The sequence below is a fragment of the Mobula hypostoma genome, chromosome 1, assembly GCF_963921235.1.
Source record: "Mobula hypostoma chromosome 1, sMobHyp1.1, whole genome shotgun sequence".
In the NCBI taxonomy this organism is placed as follows: Eukaryota; Metazoa; Chordata; class Chondrichthyes; order Myliobatiformes; family Myliobatidae; genus Mobula; species Mobula hypostoma.
Genome location: NC_086097.1, coordinates 39,094,511 through 39,114,921, shown reverse-complemented (window position 1 = coordinate 39,114,921; position 20,411 = coordinate 39,094,511). Strand labels below are relative to the sequence as shown.

At 41.7% G+C, this 20,411-nt stretch overlaps 2 protein-coding genes across 2 annotated transcripts; one reads left to right on the top strand and one right to left on the bottom strand.

Annotated features, from left to right (window-relative positions):
* The first annotated feature begins 686 nt into the window (after nucleotides 1-686).
* fkbp3 (FKBP prolyl isomerase 3) lies at nucleotides 687-12,571 on the top strand. Its single transcript, XM_063047030.1, has 7 exons — nucleotides 687-837; nucleotides 1,166-1,267; nucleotides 2,921-3,034; nucleotides 4,048-4,183; nucleotides 6,172-6,239; nucleotides 7,039-7,136; nucleotides 10,531-12,571. The coding sequence occupies exons 1-7, from the start codon at nucleotides 733-735 to the stop codon at nucleotides 10,583-10,585; spliced, it is 678 nt and encodes a 225-aa protein (XP_062903100.1). The 5' UTR covers nucleotides 687-732; the 3' UTR covers nucleotides 10,586-12,571.
* Nucleotides 12,426-15,429, bottom strand: faua (FAU ubiquitin like and ribosomal protein S30 fusion a). The gene is made up of 5 exons (XM_063047045.1): nucleotides 15,354-15,429; nucleotides 14,206-14,287; nucleotides 13,842-13,986; nucleotides 13,053-13,108; nucleotides 12,426-12,677 (listed from the first exon to the last, which is right to left on the bottom strand). The coding sequence occupies exons 2-5, from the start codon at nucleotides 14,278-14,280 to the stop codon at nucleotides 12,552-12,554; spliced, it is 402 nt and encodes a 133-aa protein (XP_062903115.1). The 5' UTR covers nucleotides 14,281-14,287; nucleotides 15,354-15,429; the 3' UTR covers nucleotides 12,426-12,551.
* Nucleotides 15,430-20,411: the final 4,982 nt, after the last annotated feature.

Here is a 20,411-nt window from a genome sequence, read left to right as displayed (position 1 = left end):
TCAGTGTTGTAAAACAATAAAACATGAAAACTTCCAAGAGGGGTGAATACTTTCTATAAGCACTGGAACTCCAGCAACATTGTAAATTTTCTCTGTACTCTTTCAACCTTATTTACATCTTTCCTGTAGGTAGATGACCAAAACCTGAAAAACGTTGTCTCGTTTTTACTGTGTACTGTACCTGCAGTGATGGTCGAAATGACAAAAAGTGACGACTTGAAAAACACTGCACACAGTACTCCATCCAAATTTGGCCTCACCAATGTCTTGGTGAGGCAACTTTAAGTTGGCAAGGCCTGGGACAAAAAGATATCTCCAGTCATGAATCCTCAATCTGATGGTCCAAAGGAGGATTATCAGGGAACTTCAGAAATTCTCTAGTCGCGACCATCTTCAAGAAAGGAGGGCACACAGAGTGTTGGAAGAACTCAGTGGGTCAGGCAGGATCAAAGTAAACATGATTTTGTCCATCATTGCATCTATGAGCTCCCAGAGCGGCACCTAAGCCAAAGTTCTCCGACATCGTTGTTGTTCCAGTACCCTTACGATGCATCTGCACCCCACAGGAGTGATTTTGGAAAGAGCGGGAAACGCTTTCCGCTGGGAGTTTGACTGGAGCCCGGCGGGCCTTCCCGGGATGGCGGCCGCTGGGTGGCGCTGTTCCGGGTGGCGGTGTCCGTGGGCTTGCGAGGATGAGCCTCAGCCTGCCAGTGTGGGAGACGGCGGACGGTGATGGCCGCGGAGCCAGCGAGGCAGTGGACCGATGAGCAGCTGCGGAGCGAGGAAGTGGCTAAAAAGGACATCATCCAGTTTTTGCAGCAGAATGCCTCGGACCCGGTGAGCAGCTACGGCGGCAGCGGGGGCTCCCAAAGGTTCGGCGAAACCGCACATGGTTTGGCCTTGTCCCGCCAGCTGCTGCAGAACTGCCGAGACCCCCGATCGATTGCACCGAGTCTGATCGTACAGTATTTCGTGTGTGGTGTTGTAAAGTTACTGGATGTTATAGTAGATTTGATACTTCCAATGCAAAAGTTACTTTGCAAATTTTATACATTGAAAATAATAAAATTAAGTTTTAAATATAAAAGGATTAGGTATGCGAGAACGTTAGCTGTTAGTCTATTTATTTTGAGAAAGATATTCAAAGTTACTTTTTTGATAATAGTTTCTAGGTGAACATAAGTTAATGGGAAACATCAAGAATGTTGCCAAGAGTGCAAAGAAGGAGCAGCTAATAAATGCCTACAATCACCTTTTTGAAACTAAGGTAAAGGATTGTTTTAAATATTCGTTGCCCATTTTGTTCTTAAATGCAACCGTCTACAATCATTTAATCAACATTCCATATTTCAGCTTTGCAAACATCGAAAAAGTTCTTTTTGAATGTAATGAATGATATTCTAATTCCCTATAATGTTGATATAATGTTTTATTTTTGTAACATTTGGTAGGGGTGTGACACAACACTTGACATCATGAATTAAGTTTGAGGTCATTGGCCTAATGAAAGAAATGTATAAAAACAGGACTTGCCCATCCTATCTATTACATATTATTATGTCATCTGTATCTCACAACATATATCAAATTAACATCACTACCTGTAAGCTCTTTATTTGCAAAAGCCCAGTTTTAAACATGGAAGCCCATTGTAGAAATATAATCTGGAAATTCCTTGTTCACTTCCTTAAGGCGATCAAAACTTTTCCAGTTCTGATTGACGTTATACAGTGCCCAACTGGTATACTATGTGATCTTCATTGCTGCTGAACAAGATCTCAGCTGTTGTGTGAAGGGATTTAACAAAGAAGCATTCGGCTTGAGTTGACAGCGTGTTCTATGCATGCACTGTTCTGAGGGAACAGCTGCTAGATGTTCCCATTTTGCTCAACTCTTAGCTTTTGAGTTGTATGGTTTTGTTTGAAGTCCAACCGGAAAACCCACAAATATTGCCTGCCTCTGCAGTGCATTCTGTAAGTGATGAGCTGTTGGAAGTTGACAATTTTTTGGGAGTGAAAAGTTAAACTAAGGTTCCATACGAGCTCTGGTGAGGATGTAAAGGAGCGCTGGGCGGTATATTAAGAGGAAAGTGAGGTATTTCCGTGCTGTCCTGATAATATTTGTTCCTCTTTACTAACAACTGACCATCTGGGCGTTATAATTGGAAAAATGCAGTTCCATTGTGTATTTCTCTTTGAAGGAACAATTGTACACATTATATGCCCCATCTTTTTGACTTGGGTTCTTAAAGCTCCACTGCATCTGTTTTAAAAATTACTTATGGAATCTGCACTAGAACCTTGTACAACGTTCCAGATCCCCATTCCAATGAGTGTGTGGAGATAATTCCCATTCTCCTCTGGCTGTTTTGACAATGATTTTGATACTGATTTACTCATGAGAAGGTAGTGCAATTTCCTGACAACTCCATGTAAATGTTTCATTGTTTTGAAGCTTCATTTCAATCATGTAAGAAACATCTCAGTTCCTATTATAACAGTGCTATCATTACCAACCTCTTATTCCTCATTCCAGGAAAACATCCCGGGGAAAGTAATCCTGTGCCATTTTTTATTTAGTTTATTCTGGTTATTACACATTTATATAAGAAAATCCTTCGTATGGTAAGATGGACTTCTGACATCACATTCTACCTCACTTTCTCTGTAGGTGTTGCCCTTTATTCTACCTTTTTTTTTGCCTTGTACTAACACAATGCACTGTGTACTGATTTGTTCTGTGAACAGTCTGCAAGATACGGGTTTTCGCTGCACTTCTGTACATGTGACAATAATAACCTAATTCCAAATACTTCTTTTGAAGTTCTCATAGCCTCTAATCAGATGTTGCTTTGCTTAATCAGAAAACTGCAATCTCGGGTGTTATCTGAAGAAATAACCTCGTGTTCCTTGACCTGCAGAGATTTAAAGGCACTGAATCTACAGAAAAAGTCACCCAGCAGCTTAAAGATGTGAAAGTGGGGACGGCTCAGGACAAAGCAAAGGCGAAAAAACCTGAATTGACTGCAAGTGAGGTTAGTATGTGGAATTGGAGAGTTTTGTTTTGTAAAATTAATGTATTTATATTTCAGATCTGCTGATTATTTAAATTGATTTATTGGGGTTACTTTTTTGACATGGCATTATACAATTAATCAATAGATGTCAGTTAAGCAGATCAACTTGCAGCTCCAGCTTTCGATTTTTCCACTGTTTTATTAATGCCATTGCTATTGCCACAAACTGATAGGAGCACAGCAAAGGCATTTAAGTTTCGATGGTCAATAGACAAAATAACCATCTCCTTATCCAATTATGTCAAAACTCTTAAGAAGAAAGTGAATTAGAGCAGGTAGATTCAGTGACAAATCATCTGCATAAAATGGAATAAAGAGTGGGAAAGAAAGATTAATTATGAGGTTAAAAAAAAAAGCTACGCAATTTCGAAGGATTTTGGATGAAATGATATCATTTTGGATCTCCCCCTCCCCCTCCCACTTTCAAATCTCTTACTAGCTCTTCCTTCATTTAGTCCTGATGAAGGGTCTCGGCCTGAAACGTTGACTGTACCACTTCCTAGAGATGCTGCCTGGCCTGCTGCGTTCACCAGCAACTTTGATGTGTGTTGCTTTTTTTTTAAGCTAAAGCCTTTTGCAGTCTGAATAACCGAAACTTGATGCTTATCACTTTCTGAATTCAAACTTCATTTGAACCTTGTTCCTGGGTCATAGATTTCCCAGGATGGGCACAACAGTGAGTGACTCTGTTCCCAATACCCTCAGGTCAGTGGTTAAAAACCAACTGTGTATAAACACCTGAATAAATTATAAAGGACAGAATTTGTAGTCAGACCCTTTTGCTGAGACTTCCTTGCTGATTGTCTCCATCTTCAGGCAATAGTTTGAACTTGCCCACTCTTAATGTTTCACCTTTGGTTAATGATTCCTTATATTGCAGCTTGGTTTATTTGAAATAATAGATTTGTAATTTGAGAATAAAATTTTATACAATACAGCAGTTGTTAACTGTGCCTTTTCATCAATTTCAGGAACCACCAAAGTATACCAAAACAATGTTGCAAAAAGGTGACAAAATCAACTTTCCCAAGAAGGGCGACACAGTTCACTGCTGGTATACAGGGATGTTAGAAGATGGGACCGTGTTTGACTCAAATGTTGCTTCTGGTAAGCAACATAAGGAGCAAAAACGTTTTGCTAATTTGGGGTATAACAGTCTGTAAGATACGATGTTGCCTCTTGCACCAAGCTTTATTTATGTGTTCACAGCACACCAGTGTTCAGAATCAGGTTCAATATCACCGGTGTATGTCATGAAATTTGTTGCTTTTGTGGCAACAGTGCAATGCAATACGTAATAGGGGGGAAAATGAGAATTAGTGATGCATTAGTGATAATTTTTCAAAACTCGTTAGATTCTGGACTAGTTCCTGAGGATTGGAGGGTGGCTAATGTAACCCCACTTTTCACATTTATCCACATTAAATTGCATCTGCCATGAGTTTGCCCACTCACCCAACCTATCCAAGTCACCCTGCATCCTCTTAGCATCCTCCTCACTGCTAACACTGCCACCCAGCTTCGTGTCATCCGCAAACTTGGAGATGCTGCATTTAATTCCCTCATCCAAGTCATTAATATATATTGTAAACAACTGGGGTCCCAGCACTGAGCCTTGCGGTACCCCACTAGTCACCGCCTGCCATTCTGAAAAGGCACAGGAAACTGTTGAGGCCAGTTCATTGGCTATGTTTAAGAGGGAGTTAGATATGGCCCTTGTGGCTACAGGGGTCAGGGGGTATGGAGGGAAGGCTGGGGCGGGTTTCTGAGTTGGATGATCAGTCATGATCATAATAAATGGCGGTGCAGGCTCGAAGGGCCTACTCCTGCACCTATTTTCTATGTTTCTATAGTAAGTGTATATATTAAATAGTTAAATAAGTAGTGTAAAAATAGAAGTTTTAAAAATTAGAGGTAGTGTTCATGGGTTCAATGTACATTTAGAAATCGGATGGCAGAGGGGGAAAAGGCTGTTACTGAATTGCTGAGGGTGTGCCTTTGTACTTCTGTACCTGCTTCCTGAAGGTAGCAATGAGAAGAGGGCATGACCTGGTGATTGGGGTCCCTAATGATGGATGCTGCCTTTCTGAGGTACCGCTCCTTGAAGGTGTCCTGGATACTATGAAAGCTAGTGCCCATTGTGGAGCTGACTAAGTTTACAACCCCCTGGCAGCTTATTTCGATCCTGTGCAGCGCCCATCCATAGCAGACGGTGAATCACCCAGTTAGAATGCTCTCCACAGTACATCTGTAGAAATTTGTCTTTGGTGACATACCAAATTTCCTCCTAATGAAATATGGCCACTGTTGTGCCGCCTTTGTAGCTGTATTGACATGTTGGGTCCAGGTTAGATCCTCAGAGACAGTGACACCTGAGAACTTGAAATTGCCCACTCTTTCCACTTCTGACTGCTCTATGAGGCCTGGTGTATGTTTCCTCGTCTTAAACTTCCTGAAGTCCACGATCAGTTCTGACATTGAGTGCGAGGCTGTTGCTGCGATACCACTCAACTAGCTGCTGTATCTCACTCCTGTACGCCCTCTTGCCAACAATGTTGATGGCAAGGCAGCATTTGCTGCACATAGCTTCTGTTGTTGAGAAGGTGTCCCTGAATGATCAGCAAGCACTGGTAAGCTTGTTGCCTAGGAGATATCACGAGGCTGGGGAGAGCTGGCAAAACAAGGAGAGTGGGCAGTAGCAGCTTCCATCACATCCATGAGGAGATAGTGAGCCAGACTTCTCGGATCCAAGCAGTCTGTCCACACTTGGATCAAGTGCTGCCGGTCCCAGCACTTTTACCTTCCCAGCCAAGGTCTAACCCTGAGCCGCACATCTCGTGTCCCTGCCTGCCCAACACCAGTTCTCACAGGCAGCTTCTGCATGCTGAGTCCTGGATGATTTCATGCTGTGGGGATGCAAGCAGAACGCAGCACAAACGGGTAGCTATTTTGAAGTTCTTGAAGATGCATAATTATGAATATTCAAACAGGAGGACCAAAAGTACTGTAGCAAATTATTGCCCTTTGAGGTATCAGTGCATGCATAGAAGAACTTTAATAGAACCGGCTTTTAAATCATTACTTTCTTTTAACAGGCTCAAAAAAGAAGAAGGCAGCAAAGCCTTTCAGCTTTAAAGTAGGAGTTGGAAAGGTTATCCGAGGGGTTAGTACATAACTTGGATTTGAGTGGCACATGCGTGAGCCGGATCTGTCTTCAAATTAGCATGAATTTCTGTTTTTTATTTTTCACTGCATTTGTCTTCTGCAGAGAAGGTGCTTTGTTAATCTGCACTGGTAATGATAATCTCACGGTAGCAGGTTTAATGCAAATCTATTAACACCATTAGACAATAGGAGCAGAATTAGGCCATTCAGCCCATCATGTCTGCTCTGCTATTCCATATAACTAATTTATTACCCCTCCTCAAATAAGCCCATAAGATTACAGCTCAGGGTGTTGGAGTTCGTAGTTCAGTTCCGACGCCGCCTGTAAGAAGGTTTCTTCCACGTGCTCCGTTCCAAGGATATACCGGTTAGCAGTCATTGCAAATTGTCCTTTGATTAGGCTAGTGTTAAGTAGGTGGGTTGCTGAGCAGTGTGTGTCATTGGGCTGGGAGAACCTGTTCCTCACCGTATCTCAAAATAAAATAAAAACAGGAATGAGTGAATGCACAAGTTGCCAATAGAGAAAACAACTATCTAATCTTGTGGCCATGCAGTGAACAGACTCTTGCATGCTACAGCAAATCTACCAGCAGAATTCTTCAGTATGATTTCCCTTTCATTACACTATTTCTGGCAAGCCAGTTTGACGAGTGTCAGCAAAGACCAGTAATAAATCTAGGACTTTCTGGGATGGATTGAAAATGATCACATCAGGTCAGTCAATTGGGAAGATTCTTTTGAATGTTTAGTATTCATCTTCTGTTTGCTGCTGAATCAACAGACTTGTCTCTCAACAGTGGGATGAAGCTCTTCTGACTATGAGTAAAGGAGAAAAGTCCCGGATACAGATTGAATCTGATTGGGGTTACGGTAAGAAAGGGCAACCAGAAGCCAAGTATCCTTTTCCCTGTGGTAGCTTAGCGAAAAACTTAATATTGCAGATGCAGAGAAGCATGTCTATAGTACTTCTGTAGAAAAAATTTATAATTTTACAATTATAAAAATGATTAATTCTTTTGTACACGTAAGTTATGCTTTCTGGTTCTATTGGTACACCTTTCTAGACAGAATTAACTCAACGTGAATGTGCTCTGTAGAGGACATGTAGTGTGCAATCTTGCAACAGAAGTCTCCAGTTTGCTGCTATGATTGCATTAAATAAGCAGATTTTTCTCTGCTGTTATGTGAATATAAGTTAGATCCGTTGAGCTGAACAAACTTTCGAGATTTGCAATGCCAATTCATGCCACAGAACTTTTGGCTAATCTAGTAATGCATTACTTCAATTTTTGTTTTTGTCCATTAGAATATCCTCGTAGCTCAGCTCCAATGCAGTTTATCTGAATTGATTATGTAACTTTGGTTTTGGAGTTCAGAGTCAATTTATTATCAATGTACACATATGTCACCATACACAACCCTGAGGTTCATTTTCTTGTGGGTAAACACAAGAAACACAAGAGAATCAATGAAACACCACACCCAACAGGGCAGACGTCAAACCAATGTGCAAAACAAAAACAACAAACTACAGAAACAGAAAGAAAAATAGAAGAAACGATTTTTAAAAAGATATCGAGAACATGAGACGAAAGTCTTCAAGTGAGTCCCTAGGTAGTGGGAGCAGTTCAGTGATGGGGTGAGTGAAGTTATTTCCTCTGGTTTAAAAGCCTGTTGGTTGAGGGGTAATAACTGTTCCGAAACCTGGTTGTGTGGTCCTGAGGCTCCTGATCCACTTTCTTGATGGCAGCAGAGAGAAAAGAGCATGGCCTTGATGGTGGGGTCCTTGTTGATGGATGCTGCTCTGTGTAAATGTGCTCAATGGTGGTGAGGGGTTTACCCTTAAGACCATAAGACATAGGAGCAGAATTAGACCACTTGGCCCATTGAGTTTACTCTACCGTTTCATCCTGGCTGATCCATTTCCCCCTCAGCCCCAATCTCTTGCCTTCTTCCTATAACCCTTCAAGCCCTGATTAATCAAGAATCTAAAGCCTCTGCCTTAAATATACCCAATGACTTGACCTCCACACCTGCCTGTGCCACAAATTCACAACTCTCTAGCTAAAGAAATTCCTCCTCATATCTGTTCTAAGTGGACGTCCCTCTATTCTGAGGCTTTGTCCTCTGGTCTTAGACTCCCTTGCCATAGGAAACATCCTCTCCACATCTCTATTGAGGCCTTTCAATATTCGACAGGTTTCAATGATATTCCCCCTCATTCCAGTGAGTACAGGCCCAACACTATCAAAGGCTCCCGTGATGGACTGGGTCGTATCCATGGCTTAATGTAGGCTTTTCTATACAAGGGCATTCTTTTTTCTATACAGGCTGTGATGCATCTAGCCAATATACTCTCCACCACACATCTATAGAAGTTTGTCAAAGTTTTAAATGACATGCTGAGTCTTCACAAACTTCTAAGAAAGTAGAGGCACTGTTGTGCTTTCTTTGTAATGGACCCAGGACAGATCCTCTGAAATGATAACACTGAGGAATTTAAAGTTGCTGTCCTCCGATCCCCTGATGAAGACCTCCAGTTTTCCCCCTCCTGAAGTCAATAATCAACTCATTGGTTTTGCTGACATTGAATGAGAGGTTGTCGTGGCACCTCTCAGCCAGATTGTCAGTCTCCCTCCTATATGCTGATACATCACCACCTTTGATTCAACCAATGACAGTGGTGTTGTCAGCAAATTTGAAGGTAGCATTGGAACTGTGCTTAGCCTCACAGTCATAAGTATAAAGTGAGCAGAGCAGGGGACTAAGCACACAACCTTGTGGTGAACGAGTGCTGATGGAGATTGTGGAGCAGATGTTGCTGCCAATCCGAACTAATAGGTCTCCGAGTGTGGAAATCAAGGATCCAGTTGCAGAAGAGGATATTAAGGCCTCCGACTTGAAGCTTATTGACTTAGATTCAAAAGGATGATAGTATTGGGTGCTGAGCTGTAGTCAATGAAGAGCATCCTGATGTATGCATCTTGGCTGTCCAGATGTTCCGTGGTTCAGTGAAGAGCCAGAGAAACAGCATCTGCTGTTGACCTATAGTGATGGTAGGAAAATTGGAGTGGATCCAAGTCAGTTCTCAGCCATGAATTGTAATATTTCATCATCAACCTCTCAAAACTCTTCATCATAGTGGATGTAAGTGCTACTGGACAATAGTCATTGAGACAGGTTACCACGTTCTTCTTTGGCACTGGTATAATTGAAGCAGGTGGGTACCTCAGACTGTCAAAGCGAGAGGTTAAAGATAATTGGTGAACACTCCAGGCAGTTCATTAGCACAGGTGCTTGAACTCAGCCAGGTGCTCCATCTGGGCCAGATGCTTTCCATGGGTTCACCCTCCTGAATGATGCTCTCCCGTCAGCCTCAGACTGAAATCACCGGGTCATTAGGGGCTATGGGAGTTTGAGAAAATTCCTCCATGTTTTGATGGTCAAAGTGAGCATAAACGGCATTGAGCTCATCTGGGTGGGGTCAAAGCCCTAAGCCTTGTTGTCGCCTATGTCACTTGGTTTCACTTTGTAGGGAGTGGTAACAGTCAAGCCCTGCCACAGCTGTCGAGGATCCTTCAGTGATTCAAGTTTGGCCCAGAATTGCCACTTCACACGTGAGATAGCTTTCTGGAGATTGTATCTTTGGGTCGCAACCTGAATGCCACTGATCTGGTCCTCAGCAGATTGCAGATCCCATGGTTCATCCAGGACTTCTGGTTGGGGAAATCAGAATGATTTTATAGGGATACATTAGTCTACAACTCTTGTTATTAAGTGCAGGACAGTCATGGTGTATTTGTTCACATCTTTAGTCCCCAAACGCGGCCCAGTCTACCGACTCGAAGCAATCTGACAACCGTTCCTCAGCCTCCTACAACCACCTCTTGGTTGTACTTATCTTTGGAGCCTTGCTCTTTAGCCGCTGCTTATATATGAGCAGGACAGCTAAGTGATCAGATTTCCCAAAAAGATCTCTAGGCATGGAACGGTAGGCTTTCCAAGGCATGTGTGTTGGGTTCCCTGGTGCTACAGGTGGTATGTTGATGGTAATTGTGCAATTTTCTTCAAAGAAGTCTGATTTAAGTACCTGACAATTATTTGAAAGGTGTCAAGGTAGGCTGATTCTTGATTGTTAATTGTGGCATCAATTGTTTTTTTTATTTCTGCTTTTGGCGGTATGTAAACTGTCAAACGATCACAGGTCAGGATCATAGAGAACTTTTTTTTTCAGTGGAACCGTCGCTTGATAAGTGGAATTCTCAGGATTCTCCTTAACTGGATATCAGGATTCCACCAAATGCTAAACTTATTTTTGAAGTTGAGCTCGTGGATATTGAATAACCCCAAATACATCTTCAAGATCGTGCTTGAGAATATTACCTCTAAACTGTCCAATGTTGCTCAAAAAGATCTCCGTAGAACAAGATAATTGAATACTAAAATATGCATCTTCTGGACAAAATTGTGAATTTGTACAAAGCCTAAGTGAATTTCAAGTATTGTGTATTATTACATACTATGCTGATGGTGGAATGATGCTTGGAACAAGATAAAAACTGCCAAAACAAAATAAAGCTGTTTTGGAGCCTCCACAGATATTCTAAATTGTGAATTGTGTTGTTTTACTGAAAGATAACTATGTATTGTGTGTTGATATTTATCACCTGTAAGCTTTTCATACTTTTACACATTATGCACTGAGATAGTTTCTCTTAAGGGGAAATACATCATTACAATTAAGCAGAATGCTGAAATCTGGCAGTGTCTCTGCACTTGTTCTTTATTTTATGCAACAGATGGAAAATAAGAGCAAGTACGAAAGATAGTCATGAGAAAGCGGACAGCTATTCACCTATACCAGCTCTACGATTCATTTTCGTGTCTCAGCTCTAACCTTAGATGCAGAGAAGTAGGAAACTACTGTATCAAATCCCATTTCAAATGCAAATGAGTGGGTTTGCTTCCAGTATTTTTTTCAGGCAATGCATTGCAGAACCTGGGAACTCACTAGATTAAAAAGTTATTCTAATGTTCCCCACTCCCCCTCCCAATACATCTTTTTCCCAATCATTCCAAATCTGTGTCATGTTTTGAGACCCAAGTATGCAAATATCTTTCCATGCTGTGTAGCTCCTCCATTATAATGAATAGGTATCAACTCATCTATTGTTTTCTCTAATTTTAGGACGATGTTCAGTTCTTTCACCTATGCACTTAATTGAATTCAAACACTCAATTCTATTAATTTTTGGTAGCTGCTCCTGGACCTTTTGATTCTAAAGTGAAAGGACAAGGGTTGGATGCAGTTGTCTTAACTGGTTGAACCATTGTTTTGTTGAATTGTGACATCTGCTCAGGAATATTTGGCATATCTTGTGTAGAGTTAAGTTTTAGCTTTTAGTATAACACCATGTGGCTCTGTGCACAGAACATGCTTCATACATATGCACTTTTTAAAGATTTTGAATAGTTTCTTGGTCTGATCCCATCCAAGGGCTATTGTTTTAAGTTTAAACTTGCCCCATTAGTGAATTCACATAGGCTATGACCAGTCTCTCCTTCCATCGGTAGAATAACCAGTTCTGTAGGACACATTAAAATGGCAGTTTCTACCTTTGGAGATGCTACTTCTCAGCTTCCCAAACACTGGCTGCAGGATCTTGCTGTCTGGCTATTGGTGTTAGTAATCCATTCTAATTGTCCTGACAAAGTTCTCTAATGATGTTTATGCCAATAATAGCTACCAAGGAGGAAATAGTCCATTCCAATCCAGAATCACGCATGGATGAAATGTCCCATTGCTGTTGTTTTCCAAATCCTTCTCCATTCTTCCACATTATACAGAAGCTTCTATTCCAAGGTGTGGAAACTGCACTGTTAAATTAGGACATGTTTGAAAGATAGTGCACGGCTGGTTACCATTGGAAGGGAACTTTATAGTGGTAATTTTACATGGCATATGTGGATAAATAATAAACATTGAAATTCTATTAGGACTGGTGATTATAACCAGACAACATATTTTAAAGGATCTAAACAGGATTTAAAGGTGTTTTTGCAATCAGAACAATTACCATCTGAAACAGTGTGAGGGGACAGTGAACTGATATAGGCAGAGCAAATCATTTTGTAAGCTTTGACATGATGAATATATACAAGTGTATAAAACTGGACAAGAATATTATGGTGGTAATCTTTATTAATCCTATTAGAATATCCTGAGGCAAGTCACCATTTCATTGATTTTTCATATCAACTCCAATACATACAATCATATCTGCAGAAGGCAACATTTTAGATGACAAATTTAGGAGTTTGAGTTTGGCCCCTTCCTCTTGCCAAAGTATGGCACAACATTTACAAAGCGGCGATTGTACTGCATCCGCCTCTTTGCACGGCCAGTCTTCTTTTTCCTTTTTTCTTGCTTTGCCACCTGCAAGAATAATTGGTTGTATTAATTTGTGGAAATTCATGGCAATTATAACAAAATCAGCTTTTACATTTGGCTCTAATGTCAGAATGCTGGTTTTGAGTTACAGCCTGCTAGACTGGGAACCATGCATATACTGTTCCAAGCAAAGACAGTATTTTGCAAGAAAATTAACACTTGAAGTACAAAGTGAATGCAGAATACATTTCCAAACCAAAATAAGGATAGGAAGACAACCAAAAAAGATTTTTTTTAAATGATAACCTCATTTTAAAAAAACTTTCTAATCTCCCACTAATATATCAAATCTACACATACACCAACATTACACACAAACCCTAAAGGAGCTTCATCGAGCATTCCTTCAGTTAAACTTACTTTTGGTGTTTGACCCTTCACTTTACCAGCACGAGCAAGGGACCCATGAACTTTACCTAGCAAGAGAGAGAGAAGCCATTAATTTCTAGTAGTAAACAACTTAGAATATTCTAACTAGCTTATGAAGTAGATTTATTCCCAAGGTAACTAGATCCACAACATATGTTAGGTAATGGTAATTTAGTCCTTAGTTAAGCAGGTGGATTGTTAGATGTACAGAACATGGCCACACCCAGAATACTGCACTTGTTTACTCTCCTTTATTAAAAGAAATTCTAGCATTGGAGGCAGTTCAAAACCGATACACTGGACCCAATTCCTGGGATGTTTTCCTACAGGAGCAACTAAAGAAACGAGATTGCTATTCTTCGGATTTGGTATTATGATCTTACTGAAACATAACGGGCCAGCGACAGGGTGGATGTCAAAATTAGTGGGAGACTAAAATGTAAGGACATTGTCACAAAAATAGAAGTGGTCATTTAAAATTGAGGTGCATAGGAACTTCTGAAAAGATGGTTGATTTACAGAATGCACAACTCTGGAGGACCATGAAAGCCAAATGATCGAAGATATTTAAAGTGAAGGTAGAAAGAGGAAAGCTAACTTTCTGCCCACTAAGTTGAAAGGATGTAAATACCCCGCATGCAGCCTCAATTGTTGAGAAAAGGCAACTAAAAGGAAACCATGGACTGAGACATTCTTAAAGTTTAATCAAAAGTACTATAACATTATCACATGCATAGACCGTAGGTACAATAAAGAAATTTGAGTCAACAAAATACATACCACCCAATAATCGAGCAACTACTTCCAGAGTAGTGTGCTCACTGATACCACACTGTCCAATAACAGCATCATCATCCAAGGGAGAGCCAGCCAACAAGATAACTTGATCAACAGAAGAGACACCTTCCAATGATTCAATATGGGCCTGGAAGAGTTTAAGATAAATTCTTAGGCATACCAGCTTGAGTCATTTCAAGAATTAATGTGCAACAATTACTTTCTATTACAGGCCAAAATTTAACTTCGTTATCAGTCTAAACATCCAACAAAAGAAAATCTGCACAAAGCAAGACTAATTGTTGCAATCAAGAATTGTGATCAAAATGGCAAAAACAGACTCATACCTGTGAGGTTAACAGCTTACCTTAAGTTCCCCAACTGTCTCTTCCCCAGTCACATCAAGTGTGTGGGTGTTTTGAGCTCGTACAAATAGCTGCATGGTGGTTCTGTGGGGTTAATGAAAAGTTATTGATCAGAAATAATATCCCATGGCCTGTGCATGTTACCCTTTTATTTCAGATCTCTTATTGCACGCAATGCCAATTTCCCATCTTTCAAACTGTCCTGGGTGCACTGGTGTAATAGACAGGACAATAATCCAGAATCGGGACCAAAAAAATTTAGTGGCATAAGTTCAATCAAGAAAACCATGAATTTAAAATTAATACTATTGCCTTAAAAGGTCTGTGTCTGTGTTGCGGGTGAACCGTGATGGAAATAACCCGAAATATAACCACGTAAACGACTGGGTTGAGGGGGAAAAGAAGCATCGTGTTTGTTCATGTTCTTTGGGGAAGAGGTAATCTTTCATCCTTTCCTTTCTACGACTCTTGATGCACCCGAATTTCGCTCCCAATATCTCTGAAAGGCCCAACCAAGTCAATCCGTCGCCATGTGAGCCGTCGGTGCAGATCAACGCACACCAAATGCAGAAGGAACTCAACAGGTCAGCCGGTGGGAAATAAACAGTCGAAACCCCATCAGGACTGGACTAGGTGAGGAAGGGTCTCGACCCGAAACGTCGCCCGTTCATTTCCCTCGACAGAGTTCCGCCAGCTTTGTGCGTTACTCCAGATTTCCAGCCTTCCTTTTGCCTCGGTATGAGGCGCCGCGGCCGCGTCAGGAATTGCCGCTTCGGGACGACTATCACCACCACCCCACCCCCAGCGAAAGACCTCAGTGGCCTCGCCATCCTGCACAATCGGCCTGGTGATGATAGCCCGAGACCAGCCAGCCGCGGCCGGGGTCTCTGGCCCAGAACCTCTCGATTTCTCGTTGTCCCAGACCGTGGCCTCTCGGCCGCAGTCGGTCGGGTGTACCCATTACGTTAGAGGCCTAGGACGGTGGCCCGGGGCGGGCCTTCATACCGCGCCAGAGTAGCGCATCGGACTCGGCGCCATTTGCCTCCTTGCACTCGTACAAGCAGAACACAACGGGCAAGGGGAAGATAGCTCAACTGGTAAGAAGTCGCTTCGAGCCCAAGAGTAGCTCGGCGTCGTCTGTAAAACTCACCGGAACCTCGGGGCAGCTCCACCACAGCCACTCGTCACCTCGACCGAGAGAGAAAGACCGACCGCGCACGCGCAATTTAACAGCACCAGCTCGGCATGTGCACAACCGCGGGGGGGGACGGGACCGCAATGCGCATGTCCACAACCGGCAGAATTTCAATGCGCATGTCCGCAATAGAAAACCGACAGAATCGAAATGCGCATGTGCGCGATCGCACCCGACGGAATCGCAATGCGCATGTGCACCGGGGATTGCGAAAGTCTATCAGAGCAGTGAATACAGAAAGAAGGGGTAAACACGAGGAATTCTGCAGATGCTGGAAATTCAAGCAACACACATCAGATTTGAAAGCAGGGGAACATTTATCAGGCAGCATCGTTGAGAAAAAGAGTTAACACTTTTGGTCAAAGATTTTTTACAGTGGAGTGGGAAATAGAGAAAGTTAGTTTTGAATAGCAGAATGGGTTGAGGAGGAATATACGGTTGGGGAGTGCGGTTTTTTAATTGATTCTATTGTGTTTCTTTGTATTCAATTTTGAATACCCACAAGAAAATGAATCTCAGTGTAGTATATACTGACATATGTGTACTTTGATAATAAATCTACTTTAAACTTTTGAACTTTGAATACGTGGAACAAATGGAGATGTGTGTGGGGGGGGGTGCTGGGAAACTTTCTGGTCGGTATAATCGGGACAGATTGAGAGGGAGAAGACGAATAGGAATGTTAACAGAGAGAACCATTCAGCCAGTACCGCAGATAAACCGACTAAAAGCATAAATTCATGCTTCTGAGACACAGAAAGCAAGTTACTGAATTACATTTTGAAAGTAGGTGATCACAATCTACCCCTACAAGGACATGTTAACCTCGTTAGAACAATGCGGTCAGTAGGATGCATAAATGTGGTAGGCAATAGGAAGCATGGATTCTGCCCTACGGTTTGAACATAGTGCTCGAGAGCAGAAACGTGTGTAGACCTGAGTGAGGAGAGTTACATAACCGTATGCACAGATACGAAGAGAGAGAGTGGAACTCCACTCAGGCTGAAATCACGAGTCAGTTTAGCAGAAACTCAGTATAGTTGCTTGATTGATTCAAAGGTCACAGTAAATTTATTATCAAAGTATGTATATATTACCATATACTACCTTGAGATTCATTTTGTAGGCATTTACAGAGAATTCTGTTGTATAAAAATCTACATAAACAAAGACTGACAAACAATAATGTGCAAATGCAATCTCTGTAAATAAAAATAATACTGAAAGCATAAGTTAAAAAGATTCCTTGAAGGTGGGTTTTAGATCGTAGAATCAGTTCAGAGTGGTGGTGAATGAAATTATTCACGCCAGTTCAGGAGCCTGATGGTTGTAGGGTAATACCTGTTCCTGAACGGAGTGGTGTGAGACCGATGGCTTCTGTATCTCCTACTCAGTGGCTGTATTCATGTGGGTGGTTAAATGACAACTAAACTTGAACTAGACTGAAAAACTGTACACAGATGGACACACACCCAACGTGAAAAATATGCAGGAATGTGTACTTAGCCCCCTGCTCTACACCCTTTTCACTGTGTGGCTAAGCACAGCTCCAACACCATGTACAAGTTTGCTGACGACACCACTGTTGTGGGCTGCATCAAAGGGGGGTGATGAATCAGCATTCAGGAGGGAGATCGAAAACTTGACTGGGTGGTCTAATGACAACCACCTCTCACTCAATGTCAACAAGACCAAGGAACTGATTGTAGACTTCAGGAGAGAGAAACCAGTGGCCCATGAGCCAGTAATCATCAGAGGATCAGAGGTGGTCAGTAACTTTAAATTTTCGGGGTGTCACTGTCTCAGAGGATCTGTCCTAGACTCATCATATAAATATTATTGCGAAGAAAGCACAGCAGTGCCTCGACTTCCTTAGGAGTCTGCAGAGATTTGGCATGTCATCAAAAACTTGGCAAGCATCTATAGATGTGTGGTGGAAAGTGTATTGACTGGTTGCTTACGGCCTGGTATGGGAATGCCAATTCAATGCCTTTGAGGGGAAAATCCTACAAAAGGTACTGGATTTGGCCCAGTACATCACGGGTAAAACCCTCCCAACCATTGAGCACATCTACGTGAAACATTGCCATAGAAAAGCAGCATCCATCATCAAAGATCCTCACCACCCAGGCCAGGCTGTTTTCTCACAGCTGCCATCAGGTAGAAGGTACAAGAGCTTCAGGACTCGAACCACCAGGTTTAAGAACAGTTACTCCCCCTCAACCGTCAGGTTCTTGAACAAAAGGGGACAACTACACTCATTTAAGGACTCATATTAATTCATGCTCATTATTTATTGCTATTTATTTATCTGTATTTGCACAATTTGTTTACAGTTCACAGTTATGCTCTATAGCCATGCTAAGTACAGTATGCCCAGAGAAAAAGAATTTCAGGGTTGTATATGGTGACATGTATGTATTCTGATAATAAATTTTACTTTGAACTTTGAAATTGTGCAAATACAAGAAAGCCCAAGATGATGAAAATAATAATAATGTAATAAATATTGGGAACATGAGTGGTAGAGTCCTTGAAAGTGAGTCCATAGGTTGTGGAATCAGTTCAGTGATGGGTTGAATAAGTTTTGGACTCAGGTTCAGGAGCCTGATGGTTGCAGGGTAATAACTGTTCCTCACCCTTGCTGTGTGGGACCTAAGGCTCATATCTCTTTGCTGATGGCAGCAGTGAGAAGAGAGCATGGCTTGGATGATGGAGGTCCTTGATGATGGATGCTGCTCTCCTGTGACACTGTGCATTGTAGATGTGTTCAGTGGCGGGGAGGACTGAGCTGTATCCATTACTTTTTGTACGGTCTTCTATTCGAGGGCATTAGGAGTTCTATACCAGGCCCCAATGCATCCCGTCAGTATACATTCCACTATAGCAGTTTATCGAAGCTTTAGATGATACGCGAAATCTTCACAAACTTCTAAGAAACTAAAGGTACTGCTATGACGTCTCTCTAATGGCACTTATGTGCTGGACCCAAGGTAATGCTGAGGATTGCAAAGCTACTGATTTTCTCCCCCTCTGATCCCCTGTTGAGAACTGGTGCATGCACCCCCGGTTTCCCCCTGTAGTTAATCATCAGCTTTTTGGTTTTGCTGACCTTGAGTGAGAGGCTGTTGTAGCACCTGCTGGATTTGTTTCCCCCTTATATGCTGATTCATCACCACCTTTGAATCAGCCAACATCAGTGGTTTCATCAACAAACTTAATTATGACATTGTGATGCATTTCAAGAGTTTTAGAAGGACCTATATACTTCAACCTCTAACTCTAGTGAGGAAGAAATTGATAGCTTTCTGAGGCCATTAGGGTTACCTAAGTTGACGAAAGAACAACAGCAATACTTTGACTCCGTTATAACATTCGAAGAAATTATATCAGTGATTAAGACCTTACCTACTGGGAAAGTTCCTGGCCCAAATAGATTTACGGCGGAATTTTTAAAATGCTATGCGGAGGAGCTAGCTCCGCTACTGCTGAATGTGTACAATGAGTCTATAGAGCGGGGTAACTTACCCCCTACTTTATCACAGGCGTTAATTACATTGATTCTGAAAGAAGGTAAAGACCTGCGTGAATGTAAGAATTATAGACCAATCTCCCTAATCCCAATAGATGTGAAAATTTTATCGAAGATCCTTGCAAGTCGTTTAGATACAGTAATAACATGGTTGATACATAGTGACCAGGTGGGATTTATCAGGGGCCGTAGCTCATCTGATAACATCAGGCGCCTTGTGAATATTATGTGGGCGGTGGCCGATAATCAGTCACCTATAGCAGCTACAATCTCTCCCCCTCCTGTCTTCCCCTAACATTTCAGATCTCCCCCTCTCAAATCTCCTACTATCTCTTCTTTCAGTTAGTCCTGACGAAGGGTCTCGGCCCGAAATGTCCACTGTACCTCTTCCTATAGATGCTGCCTGGCCTGCTGTGTTCACCAGCAACTTTCATGAGTGTTACCTATAGCAGCTATCTCACTCGATGCTGAAAAAGCTTTTGATCAGGTGGAATGGGGCTATTTGTTTAAGATTCTTCAATTTTTTTCAATTTGGACCCATCTTTTTAAGATGGATTAGACTGTTATATAATAACCCTGAAGCAGCAGTTCAAACTAGTGGTTACATTTCACCTTACGTCTCTCTCAGAAGGTGTACCCGACAGGGTTCCCCACTTTCCCTAATGTTGTTCTGTTTAGTTTTGGAGCCCCTGGCAGCAGCTATCAGAGAGAATGAGAACTTTATAGGGATATCTGTGGGAGGTCAGGTTCATAAACTGATGCTTTATGCGGATGGTATTTTATTATTTGTGTCGGACCCTAGTCGGTCAGTGCCATGTCTGTTTAATGTTATAAAGTCTTACTCTAGATTCTCAAGGTTAATTGGACAAAATCAGAAGCACTACCGTTGACTGCATATTGCCCTGCATCTGTTTTTTACCCAGGCCAATTTCACCGGCCAAGGAAGGGTATACGATATTTAGGTATTAATTTTCCCCCTCAACTGAAGGATTCAGTAAAGGTAAATTTTGATCCATTATTGCAGAGAATTTCATGTGATGTAGACAGATGGTCATCATTGTATTTGTCAACGTCGAGAAAAGTGAATGCCTTGAAGATGAATAGCATTCCAAAGATTAATTATCTGTTCCAATTGTTACCAGTTCAAATCCCAATAACATATTTTAAGTAATTTGATAAAATAGCTAAGGCCTTTATTTGGAATGTTAAATGTCCATGTTTAAACTTTAACAAATTACAATTGCCAGTTGAAAGGGGGGGGGCTTAGGTTTGCCAAAGTTAATATACTATTACTATGCCTTTACTCTTAAACATTTAGCACAGTGGTCTCTCCCTCCGGAGAGAGCGCCCCCTTGGTATCATATTGAGTGTTCTGCTCTTCCTCCCATCACTCCATTACAATGTTTGTCTATCAAGTTACCTCCTGAGGCAAGGTCTCACCCAATTATATCACAAATCAATTTGTTCTGGAATGAAATAGC